At 37.6% G+C, this 21,927-nt stretch overlaps 1 protein-coding gene across 1 annotated transcript in view; it reads left to right on the top strand.

The window, feature by feature from the left end:
* The first annotated feature begins 2,768 nt into the window (after positions 1-2,768).
* Positions 2,769-21,927, top strand: part of LOC309689745 (E3 ubiquitin-protein ligase rnf213-alpha-like) — a 79,012-nt gene continuing 59,853 nt past the window's right edge. Inside the window, exons 1-15 of the mRNA XM_082506366.1 lie at positions 2,769-2,858; positions 6,419-6,524; positions 7,275-7,390; positions 13,375-14,082; positions 14,611-14,904; positions 15,240-15,391; positions 15,478-15,621; positions 15,823-16,022; positions 18,272-18,537; positions 18,676-18,932; positions 19,275-19,466; positions 19,555-19,750; positions 20,580-20,635; positions 20,760-20,919; positions 21,102-21,236. Of these exons, the coding sequence (XP_082362492.1) occupies positions 6,425-6,524; positions 7,275-7,390; positions 13,375-14,082; positions 14,611-14,904; positions 15,240-15,391; positions 15,478-15,621; positions 15,823-16,022; positions 18,272-18,537; positions 18,676-18,932; positions 19,275-19,466; positions 19,555-19,750; positions 20,580-20,635; positions 20,760-20,919; positions 21,102-21,236 (2,976 nt within the window). The 5' untranslated portion in view covers positions 2,769-2,858; positions 6,419-6,424. The remainder of the gene's footprint in view (positions 2,859-6,418; positions 6,525-7,274; positions 7,391-13,374; positions 14,083-14,610; positions 14,905-15,239; positions 15,392-15,477; positions 15,622-15,822; positions 16,023-18,271; positions 18,538-18,675; positions 18,933-19,274; positions 19,467-19,554; positions 19,751-20,579; positions 20,636-20,759; positions 20,920-21,101; positions 21,237-21,927) is intronic.

Genomic DNA, 21,927 nt, shown 5'->3' with positions numbered 1-21,927 from the left:
AAGTGAGTAATCTTCATTAATATTCACTATGTATCTGCTAAGAGATAAAACTGATCATTAAATGTTGTAATGTTTTGTGTTAAGAAATCAATAAATCAATTTATGCATGCATGTGTAGCCTGAAATTTATTATGTGTACTGCACTTGTGAATAAATTGTTGAAATATTTTATTTGGTGGTCCTGTCTTTAAAAACAGCTTAGCTTTTGTTGATTGCCTTAGATTATCTGGGTATTTTATGATTAATTTGTGCATAATATCATCCTTGTATTATATCAGCTTTAGTGTGTGTGTGTGTGTGTGTGTGTGTGTGTGTGTGTGTGTGTGTGTGTGTGTTTACTTTAAACACACAGGAACGAAAAAAATACCTTTTGTTGTATTTCTTCTTTCTTCTTCCCCTAACTTTTCAGCTTTTATCTTTTACACTCTATATATACTAGATATACAGATAGATATTTTAAGACAGGGTTGGAATTGTAATCTGGCATACGGTGATGCACTGGCTGTACAAGCACTGGTGGCAGCCCATTCATTCAGTTTCATTTCATTACATATCATTTTCATGACAGTGTATTGCCCAATCAAATCTCATAATGTAACCATACTTTTGCTGTGCACTCATGTGGCTTGTAGAAAAAAGGTTTACTGATCACACAATGGAAAAAGGGGTAAACCTGAAAGAAAACAATAAAAAGAAACTAATGACAGATCTCCATTCCCACTGGTCTGCCAGCTTGCTCCACCAGCTGTCTGCTGACCAGGAAGGTGAGGTTTACTCCCAGCATAACATTTTCAAAACCACTGGCTTTCACCACTCAGTGGAAGTTAATCATGGAATATAATTAACTGAGATGATACCTAACTGGTTTGTTTCATTGTTTACCTGAGCAAATTTGTTTGGCTAAGATTGAAGTTAGGTATATCACTGGATACTTTTATTTAACTTTGTTTTTGAACTTATCTCACTGGAGTGCTGTCAGTATATTTGAAATAATTATTTAATTATTGTATGTTGCATGTGGGGCTCCTGATGCTCAGATTAAATGGTTGTTGTTGTTTTTTTTTTTGTTTTTTTTACTTTTATTCAGCTCTATTCTAAACACCAGCTGTCTGTAAGTTTTGTCAGTCTACTTGAATAAAAATTTAAATCATTCTAACATATGACCTGTTTGTTTTTGTTCAATAAGCAGAACATGCTGTGGATACATGTAGAATTGTAAGCACAGTAAAAAAGCAACACCTAATGAAAAAACAAAACAGATCCCACATCCCTCCTTAGCAAGCTGTGTTGTCAGGTTTCCTAACTATATTTCTTCCCATAGTTTGCCATATTTTTTCTTGACAAGCTGACATTGTTAAGTTTATTTTTAATCAGGTGTGTCCTGAACAAAAACAGGCTTTTAGGTAAGTTAAACAGGCTGATCAGTTATGTGAATTATGAAGTGTAGGCTTGAGGACCCTCAGTCTTCTTGACTTCAAAATCACCATTTCAGAAAAATGCTTAGGAGCTCTGATTTCTTCAACTACAATAAAACTTGCGTTCAGTGCTGCAACATTTTCTACAAAAGCTCTGGCTATCATAGTCTGCTGAGATGGCAAACTATATTTTAATTCTTGGGCCTTCTGTTTATTTTCTTGATGCCTAAGATTAGCATACTTGGATCTATGCTTGTAAAACTAAAGGTTTCAAAGTGCTGGCATGAACTGTATTCTCCAAGCACCAGCATGGGCTCATAGCAAAGAAGACATACCAGCATGATTCCCTGTAGCACAAACAAGCATTTGCATTTGCTCTGTCTTAAATTACTTTTCCAATGCATCAACATTTTGGTGTTGCTGATATTCCTTTTTCTTTTTTAAACTCAATGACTTGACTGAAAACTATAGAAGCTATTGTTTCTGCCACTGGGGGAAAAAAACAAAAAACAAAAAAAAAATTCCTGATTGGGAGAGAGCCAATTTCAGGTTAGTATCTCAAAAGTTATTTGACTTATTTTCTCAGACATTTGAGTTAGTAAGTTGACATTTTGAGAAACTAAAATCAAAGCGTTGAGACACTGACCTGAAATTTTGGCTTCTGGATGGCAAGATTTTCTCCTTTGTCTTTTTTTTTTTTTTTTCCAAATTCAGAGGTGGAAACAAGCTTCCACAGAAAACCGCTCTAAAACGCACTGCTGTTGAAATACTGCCATCGGGAGGCAGATGTTGTCATTACGTAGGACACAAAAGATTCATTGTGGGACATGTAGTTTTGCACACAAACTATGGTAATTTTATTGCTTTTAACTTCCTGTGGGCCACATGAAATAATTTGGCAGGTGGGATTCACCTTGTATTTGGGTGGGTTGTAAGGTGTAGAATATCTGAAGAGGAGTGAGTTGGCAATTCCTGTGTTATTAGCAGGGAGCACTTAGACACTTAGGCACGCCGTTAACTTACATGGACCCCTACAAACTTTTTATTACTACACTGAATGTGTCAAACAATAAAGCTACGTTTTCTTCTTGCTATGCATATTATTTTAATAATGCATACGGTGTTGTTTAAATAACTTTAACTTAAGTCTAACTCTACTCTTGTTGACTGGGTTTGTTTTTATTTATTTATTTTTCTTTTTTTGTCATATCTGATAAAAATATTACCCCAAAAATATTTTGGGGGTATGACTGAAAAAAGTGTCAAGACAGATCTTTTGAGTCTGTGATTATTTATCTGTCGATTGCATGATTTGAAAAACAGCCACACCTTTCACTGTAAATGAAAATGAAAGTAAATATGGGAACGGTTAAGCTATATTCTTTAGCACCAATGCTCACACAGAGCTGACTGCTGACAATGTAAGGAAGAAGAACAAACACGGTAGGACATCTAACAACTATCCTTACAGATAATAATGATGCACTGGGACATGCCCGAGGTTCAAGTATTGTGTCTGTAATACTAAATATTATCAGATGTGTTTTATTCATCTTTTATTACAATATAAATTGGTAATCTGTAACAGCATTTGACCTAACTGTATACTTCCTTCTTAACTTCTGCATATCCCTAATCACCCTGTCCTGTATTGTAATTTAAAGATAAAAAGACAAACATTATGAATCTAAATAAGTCTTTTTAACTGTTAAATGCTACTACATAATACAAGATGGCCTAAATTAATTTCATAAAATAAAACATTGTACAAGATTTTTTTTAAATGCAGCTATATTTTTTTTATAAAGCAATTTCTAATTTCTTTTGCAAAGAGAAAAGTCTGGATCAAGCTTTGAGTATAAGAAAGGCAAGTTAAAATTATGAATCAGCCCCACCATTACTGTAAATGAAAGTGAAAATAACTCTGTGACCCCAGTAAGCTATATAAAGTCTATTGTTGATAACAAAACACATTTCTTACTACTCAGGCTTTTACAATAGTACTCAAAAGTACACCTTCAACTATGACTTCAACAAATAATATGTAACACATTTCCAATGCTTTCACTAAAACCTGAATGTTATAAGATTTGCAAATGTGTGTAACCTTTTGTGTTTTGTTCTCTTTATTTTTCATCATCATTGTAAGTACACCACAGTGTTTGTTACTGTGTTTGAAGAATGTTTTGGACTAAGTTACTGTGGAGTATGCATACATACCCTGCATGTATGTACATGCAGTGTTTTAATTAACATAAGTTTAGTATTTAGCACTAAAATCTCGTCACCAAGGATTGTTCACAGGGAATGAGATTTAAAATACTCAATACTGCCACCTAATGTCTACAACTGAGGATGTTTTTGTGATTTTCTAAAATGAGAGAATATCATTAAACAACAATATATTAATCAGAGTGTAAGAGAAATAGTGTTAGGTCTGCGCTTGCAGGCCCCGCTGGTTCAGAGACTTATCACCGTGAACAAAGCAAGACAAACAGCGATCCATTTTAACTTGCAAGGCAAGCCGATCAGATCAGGGTCTTGTCTTGGAGCTGAACGCTCCTCACCTGTTCCCAGCCTTCCCTGTAGCCTTTTATTTTGTGAACACAAGCACTACCCATTGTAAACCCTAGTGGTGTGTCAGGCACTGTGTGTGTGTGTGTGTGTGTATGGATGTGCGGGCACGTGTGTTTGTGGGTGTGTGCATGTGTGTGTGTGTGTGTGTGTGTGTGTGTGTACATGACTTCCTGGTTACAACCGTTTTAACAGCATCCCTGGTCATAAAAAGGGTCATCTGACCTCACCCTGCATATGGCTTAACCCCTTTAACAGTCCACCACATACAAACACAGGTGAGCCTGTAAAGGGAGGGCGTAAACATTCCTCACTAAATAAGGAAACCAGAACCTTACATAGAATGTCTGCAGTTAAACACTATAGCCTCCTCCACCATCCTACATGTGGGGGAGGAGAATAGAAACAAAAGAATGTCTTTGATCATGCAGTTTGAAACAAGGTTTACAAATTTAATGTACAACAATGACAACTTTTATCAAAATCATCCTAACAAATAGAATATGGTTTGTTCAGACTCAATGAAACATACCGTGTTACTGTGTTACAACTGATTGCATGATTTTGATATTTTGATGATAAATATTAATATTAAAAACAAGGATGTATCAACATTCCTTTTTGTAGCTTTGCTATTTTTATGGTAATAAACAAAACATATTTAAGTTTTGACAAACAAAAAGAAAAACTTACTAGATGACACTTTTTGAGCTGGTTGTTACACTTTCTAGCATGAATAGCTGATCATTGAAACATATTTCAGAAACCATTCCTTCGTAAATCAAAGTGTAAGATGCTAGCTCAAAATGTGTAACCCTTTCAAAAATGAAATCATTAATTTAGGAAAAAGCCATTAAGGACACTCTTGCACTTTGTAACAGCCAACTCCATAGTGAAATTGGCTGTCCTTGAGGTTATCAATGTGGTGTCAGTAAAAACAATTGTGATTTTTTTAAAAATGTATAACTTTTTTTTTTCAAATCGAAAAATCACTAAGTTTAGAAATCAACTCCACCTAATGCCCCTTGTGTTTAAACTGTGAATTTGACCCAGTGATAATTATTGTGGATTATGGACATTGGGAAATTTATAGTGCTTTAATAATGTAACCTTTCTAAAGCCACTAAACAACTGAGAACAAATTTCCCCATTCAGTGACTGTATTTTGAATTGATGTATCATTGATATAATTAAAAAAGGCCAGAAGTTCCCAATATATTTTAAAATATATGTAACCTGTGCAATAATGAGCAAGTCAGTGTATATCAGTGTATGTGTCAGAACAAAATTTTAAATTTTGATGCATGCTAGTTAGTTATCGTGGTAAGGACATTTTCTGGGATCTCCATTTTAAGGGTGGTGGTCTTGATTTAGTAACTTTGTAACTTACCCAGCCACTAAAGTCAGTTTGAACAAATGTATACCCCTGAATTGCCAGGGGTACAATCTGTGTGAGCATGGATGCCACACTTCCTTGGGCCAGCTATGTGGTTCAATACAAACTATTCTGCTGACAAAGAACCAAAAAAATATTACTCCATTTACATGCCTGGCTGCAAAATCATTCTCATACTCCAGATCCTGGAACAGTGACACAGCAATCTCCAACTGACCAACAGTTTGACCTAGCTAGCACAAGATGTTAGCTAGGTCATAAAATACTGGTTCAAATCAAAGCTAATATTATTAATGTCAATTTTATGTCAATATTGTGTGATCTTTAGTACAAAAACAACAGCAACATGAAAAATTATTCTGCCCCGTTAAAAAACACCACTGCAGAATGATCAAATATTCTGGTCAAATGTGTGATACAGACAGAATTTCACAGTGGCCCTCTAATAACAAGTAATGTGACAACAAGACCTTGTCCACCCTCTTCCAAAAATCTCTCCCTCTTTTACACCTTTTACAGCAGTACAGAACATCATCACTTTAAACTACTTCAATAATAAACATAAAAGTAACATGTTTTCAAAGCTCTCACCAACAAATGAACATTATGGAGCTTTAATTTTTGTGTGCTAAGACTCCCTAAACACTACCAGTATAAGAAAATAACAACCAGCCATGACAGTCATTGGGCTATCGACTGTTTAAATAAATATACACGCCCACATCTTCTGTTATCACATTGAATATGTTAAAATATAGAAATGCATTCTTTTCAATAATGTGTGCAGTGTAGCAGTATTTAAGGTCTGACATTAAAATCATGTCACTGTAAATTGTTGACGGACAACAACGTTAACACAGATTAAATGTTTCAAATTCATCAACACTGCCACCTATTTAACTTATTACAACATACAGAAGATAAGATGATATCAATTAGTTTGGTAAAACAGTTTTTGAAAGAGCTTGAATTATATGTACGATGCTCAAGGGCATTACAATGTTTTTGTCATTTATAATGTTATTTTTTTCAGGCAATCATGTTTTGTCCTGAATGTGGAACTCAAGTGGACAGTACATTTAAATTCTGCCCTGAATGTGGCTACAAGTTATTTCTTTTGTCTCAAAAAAAGGCTCAAGGTAAGTTTCCTGTCATAATAGTAAAACTTCATTTGCAACCATAAAACAGTACTGTAGGTGGATGTTTAACTAGAATGAAAATGACACAGTGTTCTGATAATCATCTGAAACACAAGTATAGAAGTATAGTCATTTCCATTGTTCTTCCCCCAAAGGGAGGGCGTATGTAATCAGTTTTGTTTGTTTGTCTGTTTGTTAACAGCATAGCATCCACAGTTTTCTTTATTTTAAATTTGGTGAAAACTTCATAATACCCACATTTTTTTATGGATTGTCTTCAAATTTCACAACAATATACTAGGCCTTAGAGGACACGAGTACCTAGGTTTGCCAAGCATTTGATCTCAACTTCCATTGCTGTCAAAGCTGACTCTGAAAAAAAATGCAAGAAACCATATCAAGTAATACATCATACAATAGGGCATGGAGAGAGCTGTACAAGACACTTTTTATTTTTCAGTACAGCACCCTGTGACATCACAATGATGCCGTAAAGTTTCACAAAATACACTTTAAAATCTTTAAAAAGTTTTACAGCTTATACAAGCCAAAGATATCAGTCCAATTTGCTCCATTCAGTTAATCACTGGGTAAAGATAACAAAATATAGCATTTGAAAATGTAATGCTTTGTGGTCATAGGTCAAAGGTCAGGGTCATATGAATAAGGAAAAAAACTGGATCATCTCCAATGCCATGTTTACTGTGATTAGATATATATAAAACTTACATAGAAATAACTGTTAAACAGATGGTGCCACATCAACACATATAATTTCAACCACGACTAAGGAGAAAACCCAAGAGGATCAAGACCAGGCTCCAAAAGAAGATGAGGGTATAAAGGAAAATACCACCCAAATACAGGTAAAAAAAAAAAAAAAAAGACTTCCTTGCTTCCTTCCTCCCTTTACACCAAGATTATCCAGAGCAGTAAACACGCTATTAAAAATACAAGAAAATGCTTTTGCAGACATTCCAAGTTTAACTTAACCAGTGTTTGTACTTTTGAGCACAAGGACCCAGGTTTGCTCCTGTTTAAGAGTTTTCTGAATTTTATAATTGTAATTAGTGGTGTTTCTTTTTCCCTCTGCCTTGGTTATTTTATTGTACAAATATCTAATTTGGTTTAACTCTAATTATTGTACAGTTATTCAAGAGTTATGAGTTTGACTTTCGTTTGACTTTCTTTTGAGTTATGTACTTGCTAGGCATTTTTTGACTGGTTTCACTTTCACTCTGTACTATGGCTAGTCTCTTAGGATTCTTAGTCTTTAGTTTTTGCTACTTTCTGTTAGTGTTTAGAATTTACAGTTTTGTGTCTATGTTATTCTTGCCTTCCCCTGTGTCCCCCTGTATTGTGTTAAGTGTGTGTTTCTTGCCTGTGTGTTTAGTTCTATGTTACTTCCTGCAAGTTCTTGTCTATGGAACGCCAGGACTGCCATAATGAATTAATTAAATACACCATTAAATAATTAATTAAATGTGGCAATAATTAATTAAAATTGGAATTAATTAATTAAATAAATAGTTATGATATATGTAATTAATTAATTATTGACACATTTAATTAATTATTTATGTATTTCACGTTTTAATTAATTATTGACACATTTAATTAATTAATTATTGACATATTTAATTAATTATTTATGTATTTCACATTTTAATTAATTATTGACACATTTAATTAATTATTGACACATTTAATTAATTATTTAATGATATATTTATTTATTTCATTTTGGCAGTCCTGGCGCCTGGCTCTCATCATGAAATAATTTTATCTGTCAGCCTCACCCATCAAACTCAGGGGGCGGGGTTAACGCTGATCGAGTCAAAACCATTGCTTTGGCCTGGTGGCCATTGTTTCTAGCACACAACAACCGGCATGTGGAAGCTAACAGAACTGAGCTTTGAAAAACCCTGTTTGTGTGTTACCAAATACCGTTTTAATATTTTTTTAGCCGAGAATGTAGTGGTTTAATCTTCATGTGTCTGGTCGGTTTGTCAAGATACAGCCTCTTTGCAAAAGTGTTTCGATGATTTCGGAGATGTCGTCCCAGTCTCACGGCAAAGCGTGGGATAGACCCGCTCGCCTCGCAAGCAATCCCACCGACAAAGCGCAGGCCCCGGTACACAGCTGTAGTAACCCCCGCTGACTTCTTTTACTGAGGTTATATTTATCGGTGTTTTATTTCCTGATGTTCTTATGTGTCCTACGTGTTTCAGTCGCCAATTCTGAATTATAACTAACATTAAAAACATGTTTAAGGAGGAGAGAGAGCAAATAAATCTGTTTAACATCTGATCTTTGGGTTTTTGTTCAGTAATCAGCGTGACCTGTGTATAAACACATAAAAGAGATAACGTTGGTGTTTCCGTCATGTAGTAACTGCTGGCTTTAACTGTACAAAGGTTGTTCGACACTATGAAACACATACAGACTTCATGATGTTCGGCTAATATTTTTATTGTGAATATTAATCATGCTGACCTCGCTCTGTACACCACGCAGCGAGGTCAGCATATCCACGATATCCTCAGCTCCATGAGTTAACACAAAGTTTCCCAGCTGACTATCTAACTGCCAACTATTCCAGAGACGTGAAAATATACAGCATAAAGAAAAGTGTAAGAGACTCAGCAGCAGATTAGAATAACAGTTTGTGGCGTGAATAAGACACGGCGGGACCACGGAGCAACGTTCAGAGTCATCTTTATTTACATCTCACCACACCACACCACCCCCAAACCCCTCAGTCCCCGTGTTTTTAACTAGGCGGGCGTGATTAAGGATGCCGTGCAGGTGCGTCCGCCCTCCCTGCACGGCACCGCAGACCACGCCCCACCACATACCCCCATCGCCCGATTGAGGCCGGGGAGCCATCCGGCCGAACCTACTCCCCCACCGCCAGTGGGAGAGGGAATCAGCCCGGACAGCTGGCACCCCCAGGCCCCGGGGAGGTGCGAGTTCAGGCGGCCGCCCGCGAATCCAGCGGCGCAGGCAAAGCTGGTTCGGAAGTCGGACACGTGACAGGTGCACCCGGCGCGGCCGGCACAAGCGTGAGCCCCAGCTCACAGGTGGCTGGGCAGAGGTGTGGCGTGTACAGGCCTCTGGTGGTGGTGAGGCCGGTCTGGCGAGCACGGCGATCTCAAGCGTGGCGCCCGCCTCGCTCGCCAGTTCCACTCGAGCAAGCTCCCCTGGCACTGGGACCTCCAGCTCCTTGCGCGGCCCCTCCGTCACCGCTGTCGCTCCCTGCTGGAGCAGCCCATAGCGCGACTCCTCCGTCACTACTGCTCCCTCCGCCGCCACTCCCGGCTCGAGCAGCCCCTCGTGCAGCTCCTCTTTCTCCAACCGGCGCAGACCCTCGCGCACCTCGTCTGCCGCCTCCGGTTGGAGCGGCTCATCCACCACTCCCGGCAGGAGCAGCCCTTCACCTGGCTGTTCCCCCTCCTCCGGCAGGCGCAGATCCCCGCGCGCCTCGTCTGCCACCTCCGGCTGCTGAGGTGCCTCACGCGGCTCCTCCACCGCTTCACTGTCCTCGGGACACACCTGTGGGGGTGGCGCCCAGGCCCAGAGCAGCGCCGCCAGCTCCCCAATCCTTTCCAGGTGCCGCTCGGACTGGTCCTGCAGCTCTTCCTGCTGGCGACGCACCTCCGCCGCCTGCTCCCGCTGGGCGGCCGCCATTTCGGCCACCCTCTGGGCCAGCTCCTCCATTCCCTGGCTCCGATATGGACCCGCCGTGCTGCCTCCTGGGTTTCGGCACCAATGTGGCGTGAATAAGACACGGCGGGACCACGGAGCACCGTTCAGAGTCATCTTTATTTACATCTCACCACACCACAACACCCCCAAACCCCTCAGTCCCCGTGTTTTTAACTAGGCGGGCGTGATTAAGGATGCCGTGCAGGTGCGTCCGCCCTCCCTGCACGGCACCGCAGACCACGCCCCACCACACAGTTATACATTTAATAAATCACCAAATGAATCCAAGAAACGAGCAAACCTGTTCCGACAATTTGAATTTGTATTCCCTCAGCTGCAGACTCGCTGCTGTTTAAATGTTTGAAAAGGAAGATTAGATATAAACAAACGTCAAACATAGACTCAGTCTGCCTTCACATTTGATATGAGGCCAGCACGTATAGTGGCCTCAGCAGGCTATTACTGAAATACACGTGCTATATCATAAACTATGATATAAACAGGGAGGTCCTATTAACATGTTTAGTTTTAAAGGACACCTTCCTGCCTTTAGTCTCATTCATGAGCAGTATTCGTTTTCTTCTAACATCCAGAAGTCTGCACAATGTGTTTCATAGTTTGTAACAAGCCTTTGACAGGTAAACATAACATGACCGAAAAAGCAAAAAAAAAAAAAAAAAAAAAAAAAAAGAGAGAGAGAGAGAGTGTTGACATAAGAAGAGAAAATGCTCTCAATTATGGAGACAGGCAAATGGTTCATTTATGTTTGATGTGTGTTTATTCCTCCCTAAATATCGTCGGTGAAGTTTGCCATGCATGTCAGATTTTCCTGCGCATTTTTATACGTCTGCCAACAGAGAGAGAAAAAAAATCACATTCTAACAGACAGCTGGTGCTTAGAATACAGTTGAATAACTATTAAAAAACAGATGATATTTAGATGATAGTTCAGTCTAACACATGTGCCAGTGGTTCATTAAACGTCTGTGAAACTATGCAGTTATGAAACGTAACTTTAACCTCAGCCAAACCGATTTGCTCAGTTGTAAATAAAACAGCGAAGTAAACGTGACCCGACAGACAGAACCTGAGTGAATGAAGTCCAGCGTTTAACCACTGAGAGCTAAAACTCAGCTGAGGTTTGAAAGCTGTGTGCTGGTGATTGGACATCAGCCGCTGATGAAGCTGTTCGCCTATAAAGTGCTCTGTAAGGAAACAAGCTCCAGCAGCTCTGCGCTCGGGGAAAATACTATATTTACTTATCTTGTGCAGTTAAACTGTGACTATCACCAGGTAACTAGGCGTGTTTCTTGAATTAGCAGCAGGTGTTAAACAGCTGACAGATGAGGAGGAGGATGCGTGCAGGTAAACTGAGGGTCTGCTGAGCTGATCGCTGGTTTCGTGAGAAAAATGTCAGCTCGTTCTTTATGTTACAGAAGCACAGAGACACAAGACCAGGCGGAAAGAGACGATCGTTCGGTGAAAATGAGAATCTGCGAATGCAACATGTGGAACACGGAGAGTGGAATATGTAAACAAACCGGTTAATGTACCCCCTCGGTGCGCTCTGCATGCTAACTGTTAGCAGAGCTAGTGAAATCTCTGAAAACATCTGAGCACTTTTGCAAACATGTTCTATGTTGACAACCTGACCAGACATACGGCGCGACATTCGCGGCTAAAACACTGTTAAAAGTGTAGCTGGTGACAGAAAAACGGGGTATTTTAAAACTACACCACCACCATTGCTGCCTGTGATTTGATCTGCATTCTGGGATAACTGGCTGCCCCAAGTCTACACAAGCAATCGATTATCTAGGATCGACCTGTTTTGACTTACTTTGCACGGCAACCAATCAAATGTTAGAGAAGCTGCATGGGCAGCGTTAACCCCGCCCCCTGAGTTTGATGGGTGAGGCTGACAGATAAAATTATTTCATGAGGAGAGCCAAGCGTCAGGACTGCCAAAATGAAATAAATAAATATATCATTAAATAATTAATTAAATGTGTCAATAATTAATTAAATGTGTCAATAATTAATTAAAATGTGAAATACATAAATAATTAATTAAATGTGTCAATAATTAATTAATTAAATGTGTCAATAATTAATTAAAATGTGAAATACATAAATAATTAATTAAATGTGTCAATAATTAATTAATTACATGTGTCATAACTATTTATTTAATTAATTAATTCCAATTTTAATTAATTATTGCCACATTTAATTAATTATTTAATGGTGTATTTAATTAATTCATTATGGCAGTCCTGGCGTTCCATACTTGTCTCTCGTGTCCTGTTTTTGAGCTTTATTTGTGTATGCTGATTACATTCAGCTGTGTCTTATTTGTGTCATCTCTTCCTCCTGTTCTTTTTTAACTTTGTAAATTTTATGTTCTGGACTTTCATCACAACATGAAAAGCCACATTAAAGACCTGCTTTTTGTTAACCCTCTACTGCATGGCTTTTTCATTTTTGGGGAAAAATATTTCTCCCTATTTTGGGGGAGCTTTAGGGTCCCTAACAATATATCAATCATAAAATTTGACCCCCCCCCCCCCCCCCCCCCCGACAGATATTGGTTTGTTGCTTCAAGGCAACACTGTGCGACAAGGGTAGTCAAACCCCAAGTTATTCTATAATAAGTTTTATTAGTACAGCGAGGATGAACAAATAAATAAACAACTAATAAACAATGTAAACATTTCACAGAACAATAAAACACCAAAATACATCCAACATTTGATTATAACCCCATGCACGCGTGCACTTTTGGGGACATTACATTAACTTAAATTCATTTCCTAGAGACTTATCCTGACCCTACCCATCACAAGTCCCTGCCTAAACCTTACCCTAACCCTGACTCAAGCCTTCACCCTAAAATTGTGCCTGGTAGCATTATTTGAAAAAAAAAGTTGGGTTTTTTTTGAAGGGCCAGTGTGAGGCATGAAAATGTGGTTTGTTCCCTCAGGGCAACGCTATGCAGTAGAGGGTTTGTTATGCTGCTTGCATTAGTTTTCCATCTCTCTACCCTTTTATAGCACAGTAATACAAAAAGTGTTAATTTCTGCTTCTAGAAATTATCAGTTTGAAATGGTATTTCCTGAACTAACTGTGTAGTTTTTTTCAGGGACAGTTGGCTACTGATGATTCTGAGCTGGACAGCAAAGGTGCTGCATCATCAGATAGCAGTACAGACCCAGCCACAGTGAAAAATGAAAGTGCATCTTCATCTCTTCACCAGACACAGTTTGACAGTGAACTAGCAGTTTGTGAGGAGAAACAGAAGCAAAATGCTGTGGCTGCTGAAATTAACTCTGACTCATGCACTGAGGCAACACCTGAAACAAACCTGTCTGTTCCCACAACAACACCCTCCCCTACATCTGCCCACAGCAAAATAGCAGCACATCAAACAAGGGATTCATCAGATATAAACAAAGATGACACCCCGGATCCATATCAAACTCCTGCTGACAAGCTAAGTGATGTTCATCCTGGACCCTTGTCTAACTCCAAAGATTCCCCAACAACCAAAGAAGCTGAGTCTACTGTCCCTGAATCATCTGAGGACATATTAAAAGAAGCCAAAGCAGCAACGCAGCCTGCCCCACACCAAGATGCAAACAAAACAACATCTCAAAATCTCTCTCGGAAGTCTGCTGATAAGAAAAACTCCATGAACACAGATCAAAATACAGTCACAAAACAGGCTGACAGGAAAAAAGAACAAGTAGAAGGAGTTGAGACGTGTTATTCAGATGATCAAAATACCACAAAGTCAGAGAAGTCTTCAAGACCCAGCCCAGTAACAAGGGACACCAGCAAAGATACTGAGGTATTATGAGGTCAAACACAGAGTTTTAACCTCAAACTGAATTTTATACCGAAATACAAAATCATAGTATGAGGAGAAAATATTCAATCTTATAACAACAAGAAACATATATTAAGGAATATATTTATCCAGCAATAGTTAAACAGGAAACCATAGATTGTTCTTTCTGGAAGTAAAACATTGTTTTGTCTGCTTGTTTTACACTAAACTTCAACTGCAGTAAAAAACAAAGTCTCAAAGATAGAAGAACCGGTTTATCCAGACCTTTAAGTTCATCTTCCATAATGTCCTGTTTATCTTGTTCAGACAGTGTACTAACTTACTGGTTCCCCTTAGTTATGAGTTTGCAAAGACAAACATCATGTTTGAACTAAAAAGTGGCACAACTCTGTGTGTATTAGAGATAACATGTTATTAGGATTAATTACAAAAACAGTGTAGGCTCTGCTTCCAGAGAAACCCTATCTCAATAAATACTTAAAAATTTTAATAGGTATTTGGTGAACTAACTCTGTAGCTATTCTTTAGGTACAACTGGCTGCTGCTGAATCACAGCCAGACAGAGAGCATTCTACAACACCAGACAACATTGCAACCCAAGTTGTAGCAGAAAATGGAAGCAGATCCACATCCCTTCTGCAGACACAGCTGGAAAGTAAATTAGCTACTCTCCCTCAAGGTATAGAGTCTTGTAATAAGAAAGAGGGACATCTTGCTGTGACTGCTGAAAGTGACTCTGAATTACGCAGTAAGGCAACACTTGAAACAAACCTATCTGTTTCCACAACGCCGGTAACAAAGGACACCACCAAAAACACTGAGGTATTATGAAGACAAATACAGTTTTAACTGACAAACTGAGTTTAATACAAAACTGCAAAATTAAAACATGAGGGAAAAGATTTTTAAATTGTAACATTTCTGAAATGTTTTTTTCCGATCTGAAACCAATTTACTAACATTAATTAATATCCATTTTCATAAGTAGAAGGTGAAAATCGACATATTGTCGCTCTACATTAAACATATTTTTCTGACTACCAATCAGACTCTTGTAGGACTTAAGTTTTATTTTCTTCTACTAATACAGTATATAAAATAAGAAATAAAACTGGTTTGTTTGGTTTTTTTTACATTTTTTTTTTTACATTTATAAGGCTACTTCCACTAACTCAAATAAGGACACAGGTGCACATCTGGCAAAAGAACAGCAACGAGGCAAGAGAGATGTAGTTGGCTCTAGGCCACCAACTTCACCCTGCCCTCCCCATCATAGTGATGTCCAAGTGGGCCATCAGAGACCACAAAAGTAAGTAACAGGATGTAGAATATACATATTTGAGTTCATATTTTTAACCATCAAATTATTTATTTGCCTCTTTCCTGTTATTCCAGTTCATCAGTCAGTGAAGGAATATCTGTGTATTTTCACGTTGTCGTTTCTAAAGACTTTCACTGGGATCCAGAGAAAGACGTTGTTGTGTTAAAATCTGCTGCACTGTTAGGAAGCTGGGATGGTTCGTTCGCAATGTTCCCCAGGTATAACTTATTGTTGTTATTTGTTTGTTCAAAAAACAATGTTTTTTTTTTATTCTCCACGGAAAATCAGTGAGACTGAATTTAGATGTGATTAAATATTCCTATTTTTGCCAGTATAGAAATTATATTAGCTTCTATCGCATTATTAGATTGTTTGTCATCTGTATGTCCCATCTCTAACAATAACTTTCTGTTTAATAGGTCTCTTGGAGATAAGAGCTATCTTGTTGAAAGACATGTTAAAATTCCCAAGGAAAAACTTCATGAGCGTATACCCTACAAATATGCAGTTTACAAGCACAGTAAAAAGGAGTTCATTTATGAGGCCATCTACCAGGAAGAGAAAAATGACTACATCAACAGATGCCTGTCGATCCAACAAGGGCTTTTAACAAGAGAAGGTATTCTAAATTCATATTATTGATATAGATTTTGCAAATATTAGATTTAATTACGGTATTTAATAAATGCTAAAAAAAAAAAAAAAAACCTGAGAAAAACAATGATTCAATAGTGGGCTTTAATGTATGCCCAATTTTTAGACCTATACTAAGAAAACAGTCTGCTTTGATGATGTCACATCCACAAGAGAGCAAACCCTTTTTCACCTCCATCAACTGCTAATCTCCAAGTAAGGAAGGAGGCAACCTTTGGTCTACTTAGTCAAACAGCAGACATTTTCACTGGAGAGATGTTTATACTATTTTTACTGTCTGTGAGAGTATGGTTTTATTGTAACGAACCCTCCTCTGCAGTCAGTTGTTGACACTAGAACCACAATTTTCACATATTCTCTCCTCAGTAAAGTCTTCCTTGATAGTTTGCTAACTATATGTAAGATATTCATTAGATTGAGAATTTGGTGAATTTTAGCACTGAAAGCGCTTTATCTACATGCCTCATTCACCCATTGACACCCATTCATACAGGCACCGTTTTTCTAAATTTAAATGCTTTCTGTCTAACATTCACACATATTTACACTCTGATGAACACTTCGGGGAGCAACTTGGGGTTCAGTGTCTTGCCCAAGGATATTTAGGCATGCACACTGTGGGAGAAGCCAGGGACTGAACCACTAATTTTAGTAGATGACCTACTTTACCGCGTACTCCCTATTTTTAAGCAGCAACAGGAGCAAAAATAATGTCAGTGAGCTTTTATTCATTCATTCATTTTTCATTCACAAAACCATCTCACCACAGTGACTTCATTGGTATCACTGCACCACAGTTATAGCAGAAAATGTACATCCTCAAATCAAAAGCCAGAGACCCAACCTTTCTGATAGCAACAGGAAACAAAAAAAATGACAACCACAAAAAGATCTGAAAATAAGTGTAATATGTTTTACATTGTCATAGACCACCAGATCTAACTTGATTCAATCAGTGACTGAAAATCAGGTTAGGACTGATTTTATCATGTAGGGCTGTGGCTTATTCTCGCTATAACCTTAGATCTAAACCTGTCATGCAACTTGTGGCAGGCAGTAGGGCTGTGCAATATGACAAAATATATAGGATGAAGAAATTAAAACATCTTTTCATATTATACGCTATCGTTTGTTTCGTGGTGTCGCAAAATACACTGTTTACGGCAAAAAAATTTTGCTACCACCTATACAAGAATCACATGAAAGAGTATCGAGAGAGTTTACGGATGACAAGCAAAAAAGAGCTGTCAAAATAAATACTAATAAATACTAACTCTATAAATACTAACTAATACTCAAAATAAACCTTAGACTCAAACGTTAGAACAGGCATTTCCCCGCAGCATGCCATGTAATAAATATTGACAAAGAAAATGGCGGCCCATACAACTTATATCTAAAACTATATAGTTTCATGCATGGGTCAAAATACTCAACTCCAGGTACACGAAGCCCCGCTGAAAACACTTCACACAAATCGAGTTGCGAAGATTCACAGAATAAGATAAAATGTACTATTTTGTGATATATTTCGTTATTCGGGACAATAGATGTCTTATATTGGGATATGAGACTTTGGTCATATCGCACAGCCCTTCAGGCAGGAAGAGGACTCAAACGTAGGACTCATGAACAAAAAGGGGTAAACTAAAAGAGGCAGCTTTATTATGCTGTGACAAAACTCAAATACCAGAAATAAGAAACCATAGCCCTAAAACTAAAAACTAAGACCAAAACAAACTAGAAACCTGGGAACTAGAAGCTAGGACCTGGAAAATACAAAGGAACACACAGCACATGGAACAACATAACAACAGGCAGAGGAAACACTGAGACAACGAGACAGGACCGACTGGGGAGACAAAGGGATGGTCTGGACACAGGGGATGCACGAACATAGAGACAAGAAAGACTAAACATAAAACACGGAATAAAGGGGAGGCACAATAAAAGAAACCTAGGGAGTAGAAACTATAGAAACTATATTAAGTTCTATGGTAATGAAAATTCAATATGCACAAGCCGAAATGTTCTAATCTTATATTCCCCCAAAAGTGTAGAGGATCAAGCTTTAAAGCAAGATGTTCAGTACATAATAAGTCAGAATCAATCATCATTAAATGCACCCGGTATTGGCCAAAACAATAGTATGAATGGACCAACTGAATAATAAATGTAACCATTACCAAACTTGATGTATTTTGTGCTTCAAAGGTGAATGGCATCAATATGATGATATGATCCATCCCAAATTAAACACTGCCTGGTACTGGAATACTGCAAAAAAAACTGTGATGGAAGGGAGAGATCAAGCTGGCTGGGAAATGTTAAAAATAATCTCTGATCTTCTCACAACCTGGAATGAACAAAATGTAGAAAACTTCTTTCTCCTGCTGCAACAGTTCATTCATACATACACTTATCCTCTACTTCATGATGGTATGGAAAAACAGTGGGGATTACCATATGGCTCAGAACAGGTAAATCACGTGTTTTATGTTGTGTTTTATGTTTTATGTTTCAACATATTACATCCATAATCCAACAGTATAAGATAAAGTACTGAATGTTTTCCAATGTTCCCATGTTTTCTGATATTCACCCTTTGCCTTTTCCAGATTAAAAACCTACTAAAAAGGTTTCTAGAGGAAATTATTGGTCTTAGGGCCAGAAAGAAAAGTGAAACAGTACAATCCTTGCTACCAAATCTCCATGCAGGGATTATTGGTTTGCTGGTCTGCAACATGCATCTGAAGGACAGCATGAGAGATAAACTTTCCATTCTATGCCGTCTTCTTTGCCTGCCTGAATTGGCGCAGGGCCAGTTTGCCATTTTCTGGGAAAACTTTGCAAATCCTTTGACAGATAAAAAAAGGTAATTAGTATGTGGTTTATTTTTAAGCATAAACATTGTGACAATGATTGTGTTTTTACAAAGATAATATGGGGACAAGAACAACCCAGTTTTAAGTTAAAATTTACTAAAACATTATAAATTGTGTTTGTTTACATACAATAGTTACAACACTGCAATTTATCATCACTTTGGAATCCAGTCACCTATAATCAACCTGATTTGACTTTGGTGCAACAAACAATCTGGGTTTTCCAGTGTAGTGCTCCTGTTAAATTATCTGGAAAAATGAATGTCTCCTGTCCTGTGTTATGTGAATTTTTTGCTGGTCTTGTATGTTTGCTTATCTCTCGACTTATACAGAGTTGCAGATGCGCTGGAGAACCTTTGCCACACTGCTATAACACACCATATTGAGAAGTGGGTCTTGGTCATCCCTCTGATTCATCTACTGAGAGGAGAAAGCAAACCATTTGAGCCAGTTACCCCAGTCTTGAATCCACAATCTGAATCTTGGAGAGGCTTGAGGGGAATCAAAGGACCCAGCTACGCACAGTAAGTGCTTATCCCCCATAAAGACATTAAATGTAATTAAATTTGTCTGGTCCCATTTATCTGCCCTGACCCTAACCCCTTTAACTAGAAATCGGATTGAGATCATGAAAGAACATGCATACCTGGCAGCCATTGATCGTCTTCTTGTGCACTCTTGGATGTGTCTCATACGGGTGGATGACCTAATGAGCTTCATGTCCAGTCCAGTGAGAGTTGAACTACTAGACATTCTTCATTATTTGCAGTTCAGCATCAGATCTGGCATAACTCAACCCATGTACAAGGTATTTATTCTTAAAACAGTTATTTTGTTTTAATAAAAACAGAGTTTTAAATAGCAAAGTGAAAATTAAAATTAATATTAATAACAAGTTTTACTTATATTTAACATTATATAACTAAGTAATGCTTAGGTATATAAAATTAAGTTGTCAAATAAATATGGAACTTCCCTCAGTTCTATAGAAATAAATTATTAATTAATAATACTGTTTAATTAATTATTATTAACTAATTAATTTTAAACTAATTAATTTTATAATTAGTTAATATTATTAATTATTATTTTGATTGTCGCTGTTTTTAATAAGAAAAACTTTTTTTCTCATTTTTGTGAGGGGGTTTATGTCTGCTATGTGACAAGAGACTGAGTGTTGTGTTCAAAACTGCCCCAAGCCAGATAAGATATATAAATAAAATAAATAATTAAAAATAAAATTAATCAAAATTATAGTAACCACAAGTAGCAACCCCAAAAGTTTAAAAATAAAAGTCAACACTGACTTTTGATTTAATACAGGGTTATAATCCTCCTCTGCCAAGGAATGTTTTATTATGCAGTTTCGTTTTGGTCAATTTTGTTTATAGCACTCAACTGATCTGATATGCAAAGGCCTGTGATTGGCTAAAGTCCCTTGTCACATGATATTTTAGCCTAAGCCTAAAAACAAATTTCAGAATAGGAGCAGGAGCTGAAGTCTCTCCTAGACCACACTGATTTATAAAATGCTGAAAGGCTACTCTAGATTTTATGTCCAGTGGCATGTGTGTTGTTGCCTTCAACAGCTATGTCTCTTCATATTCAATAAATATCTACTATGATTCTGATTACAGGTTCTGATAAATTTGATATCCCATGTCATCAAAAGAGAAAGTCACCAAAATAACAGGTACAATAAAAAGCCTCTGTTTGTCATTATAGCCCAGTATCTGTGAAGAAGGATCAATATTGATTTTTAGTGTCAGTGCTGATGGCAGTCTTTCCTCAAACAATAATGTAATGTTTTCTTCTAGTTTCGATGACAAAAATGGAGAGTGTTGCCTGAAAACTGCAGTAATGCTTCTTGGCTCTGTCTGCAATTTCACAAAAGATCCAAATGACTCTGACCTTCCTCTCCACTTCCTTGAACTAGTCTGTCTGATAGCCAAGGTCTACGGCCACAATGATTCCCAGGTCAGAGCTGCTTGTTAGTCGGTTGGACTACCATATGAGCAAAATGTCTTTATGTTTCTTTTAGCTAAACCTCAAAATTTTAAAAAAACAACATAAATTTTAATGCTTAAATGTAAATGTTGATTTCACATTGACAGTGTTTAGTTTATTTTATTTCATAAAGAAATTTACAAATGTTACAGACAAGAGAGCAAATTCAGAAAGAGTCATTTTGGGAGACATTAGAAACAATGAGGAAGTGGCGAAGAAATACCTTCAGTAATAAACTGCTCAATGAATGGAATCATTTGCACTTTTCTGTACCCAATGAAATAAAGGTAAGTAGAAATTAAGTAAGCTCTTGTTCTCTGTTATGGTGTCATATAAATAATTCACTTTGATCATCAGCACATTAGCCACTTAGATATAGCTCATCTTACAAAACAAAAAAAGAGGACATCAATGTACACTAACAGTCAAAGGTTTGGACACACCTTCTCATTTAATGGTTTGTCTTAATTTTTACTACTTTCTACAATGTAGATACAAACTGAAGACATCAAATATATGAAGCAAGATATATGGAATTATGTAGCAAAGAAAGAAAAAGATAAATAAATCTAAATATGTTTTATATTTTAGATTCCTCTGAGTAGCCACCGTTTGCTTTGGTGACAGCACTGCAAACCCTCTGCCTTCTCTCAGTGAGCTTCATGATGTAGTCCTGAAATGTTTTCACTTCAAAGGTGTGCCAAGTCAGGGTTCATTTGTGGAATTTCTTGCCTTCTTAATGGGGTTGGGACGATCAGTTGTGTTGTGCAGAAGTCAGGTTGGTACACAGCTGACAGCCCTATTTGACAACTGTTAGAATTCATATTATGGCAAGAACCAACCAGCTAAGTAAAGAGAAATGACAGTCCATCATTACCTTAAGAAGTGAAGGTCAGTCAGTCTGGATAATTGCTCACACTTTGAATGTGTCCCCAAGTGCAGTCGCAAAAACCATCAACAATGGAACTGGCTGGCATG

Source organism: Aulonocara stuartgranti (assembly GCF_965226115.1).
Source record: "Aulonocara stuartgranti genome assembly, chromosome: 15".
Taxonomy (NCBI): domain Eukaryota; kingdom Metazoa; phylum Chordata; class Actinopteri; order Cichliformes; family Cichlidae; genus Aulonocara; species Aulonocara stuartgranti.
Note: the sequence above shows the minus strand (reverse complement) of the source record. Positions and strands in the feature narration are given on the sequence as shown.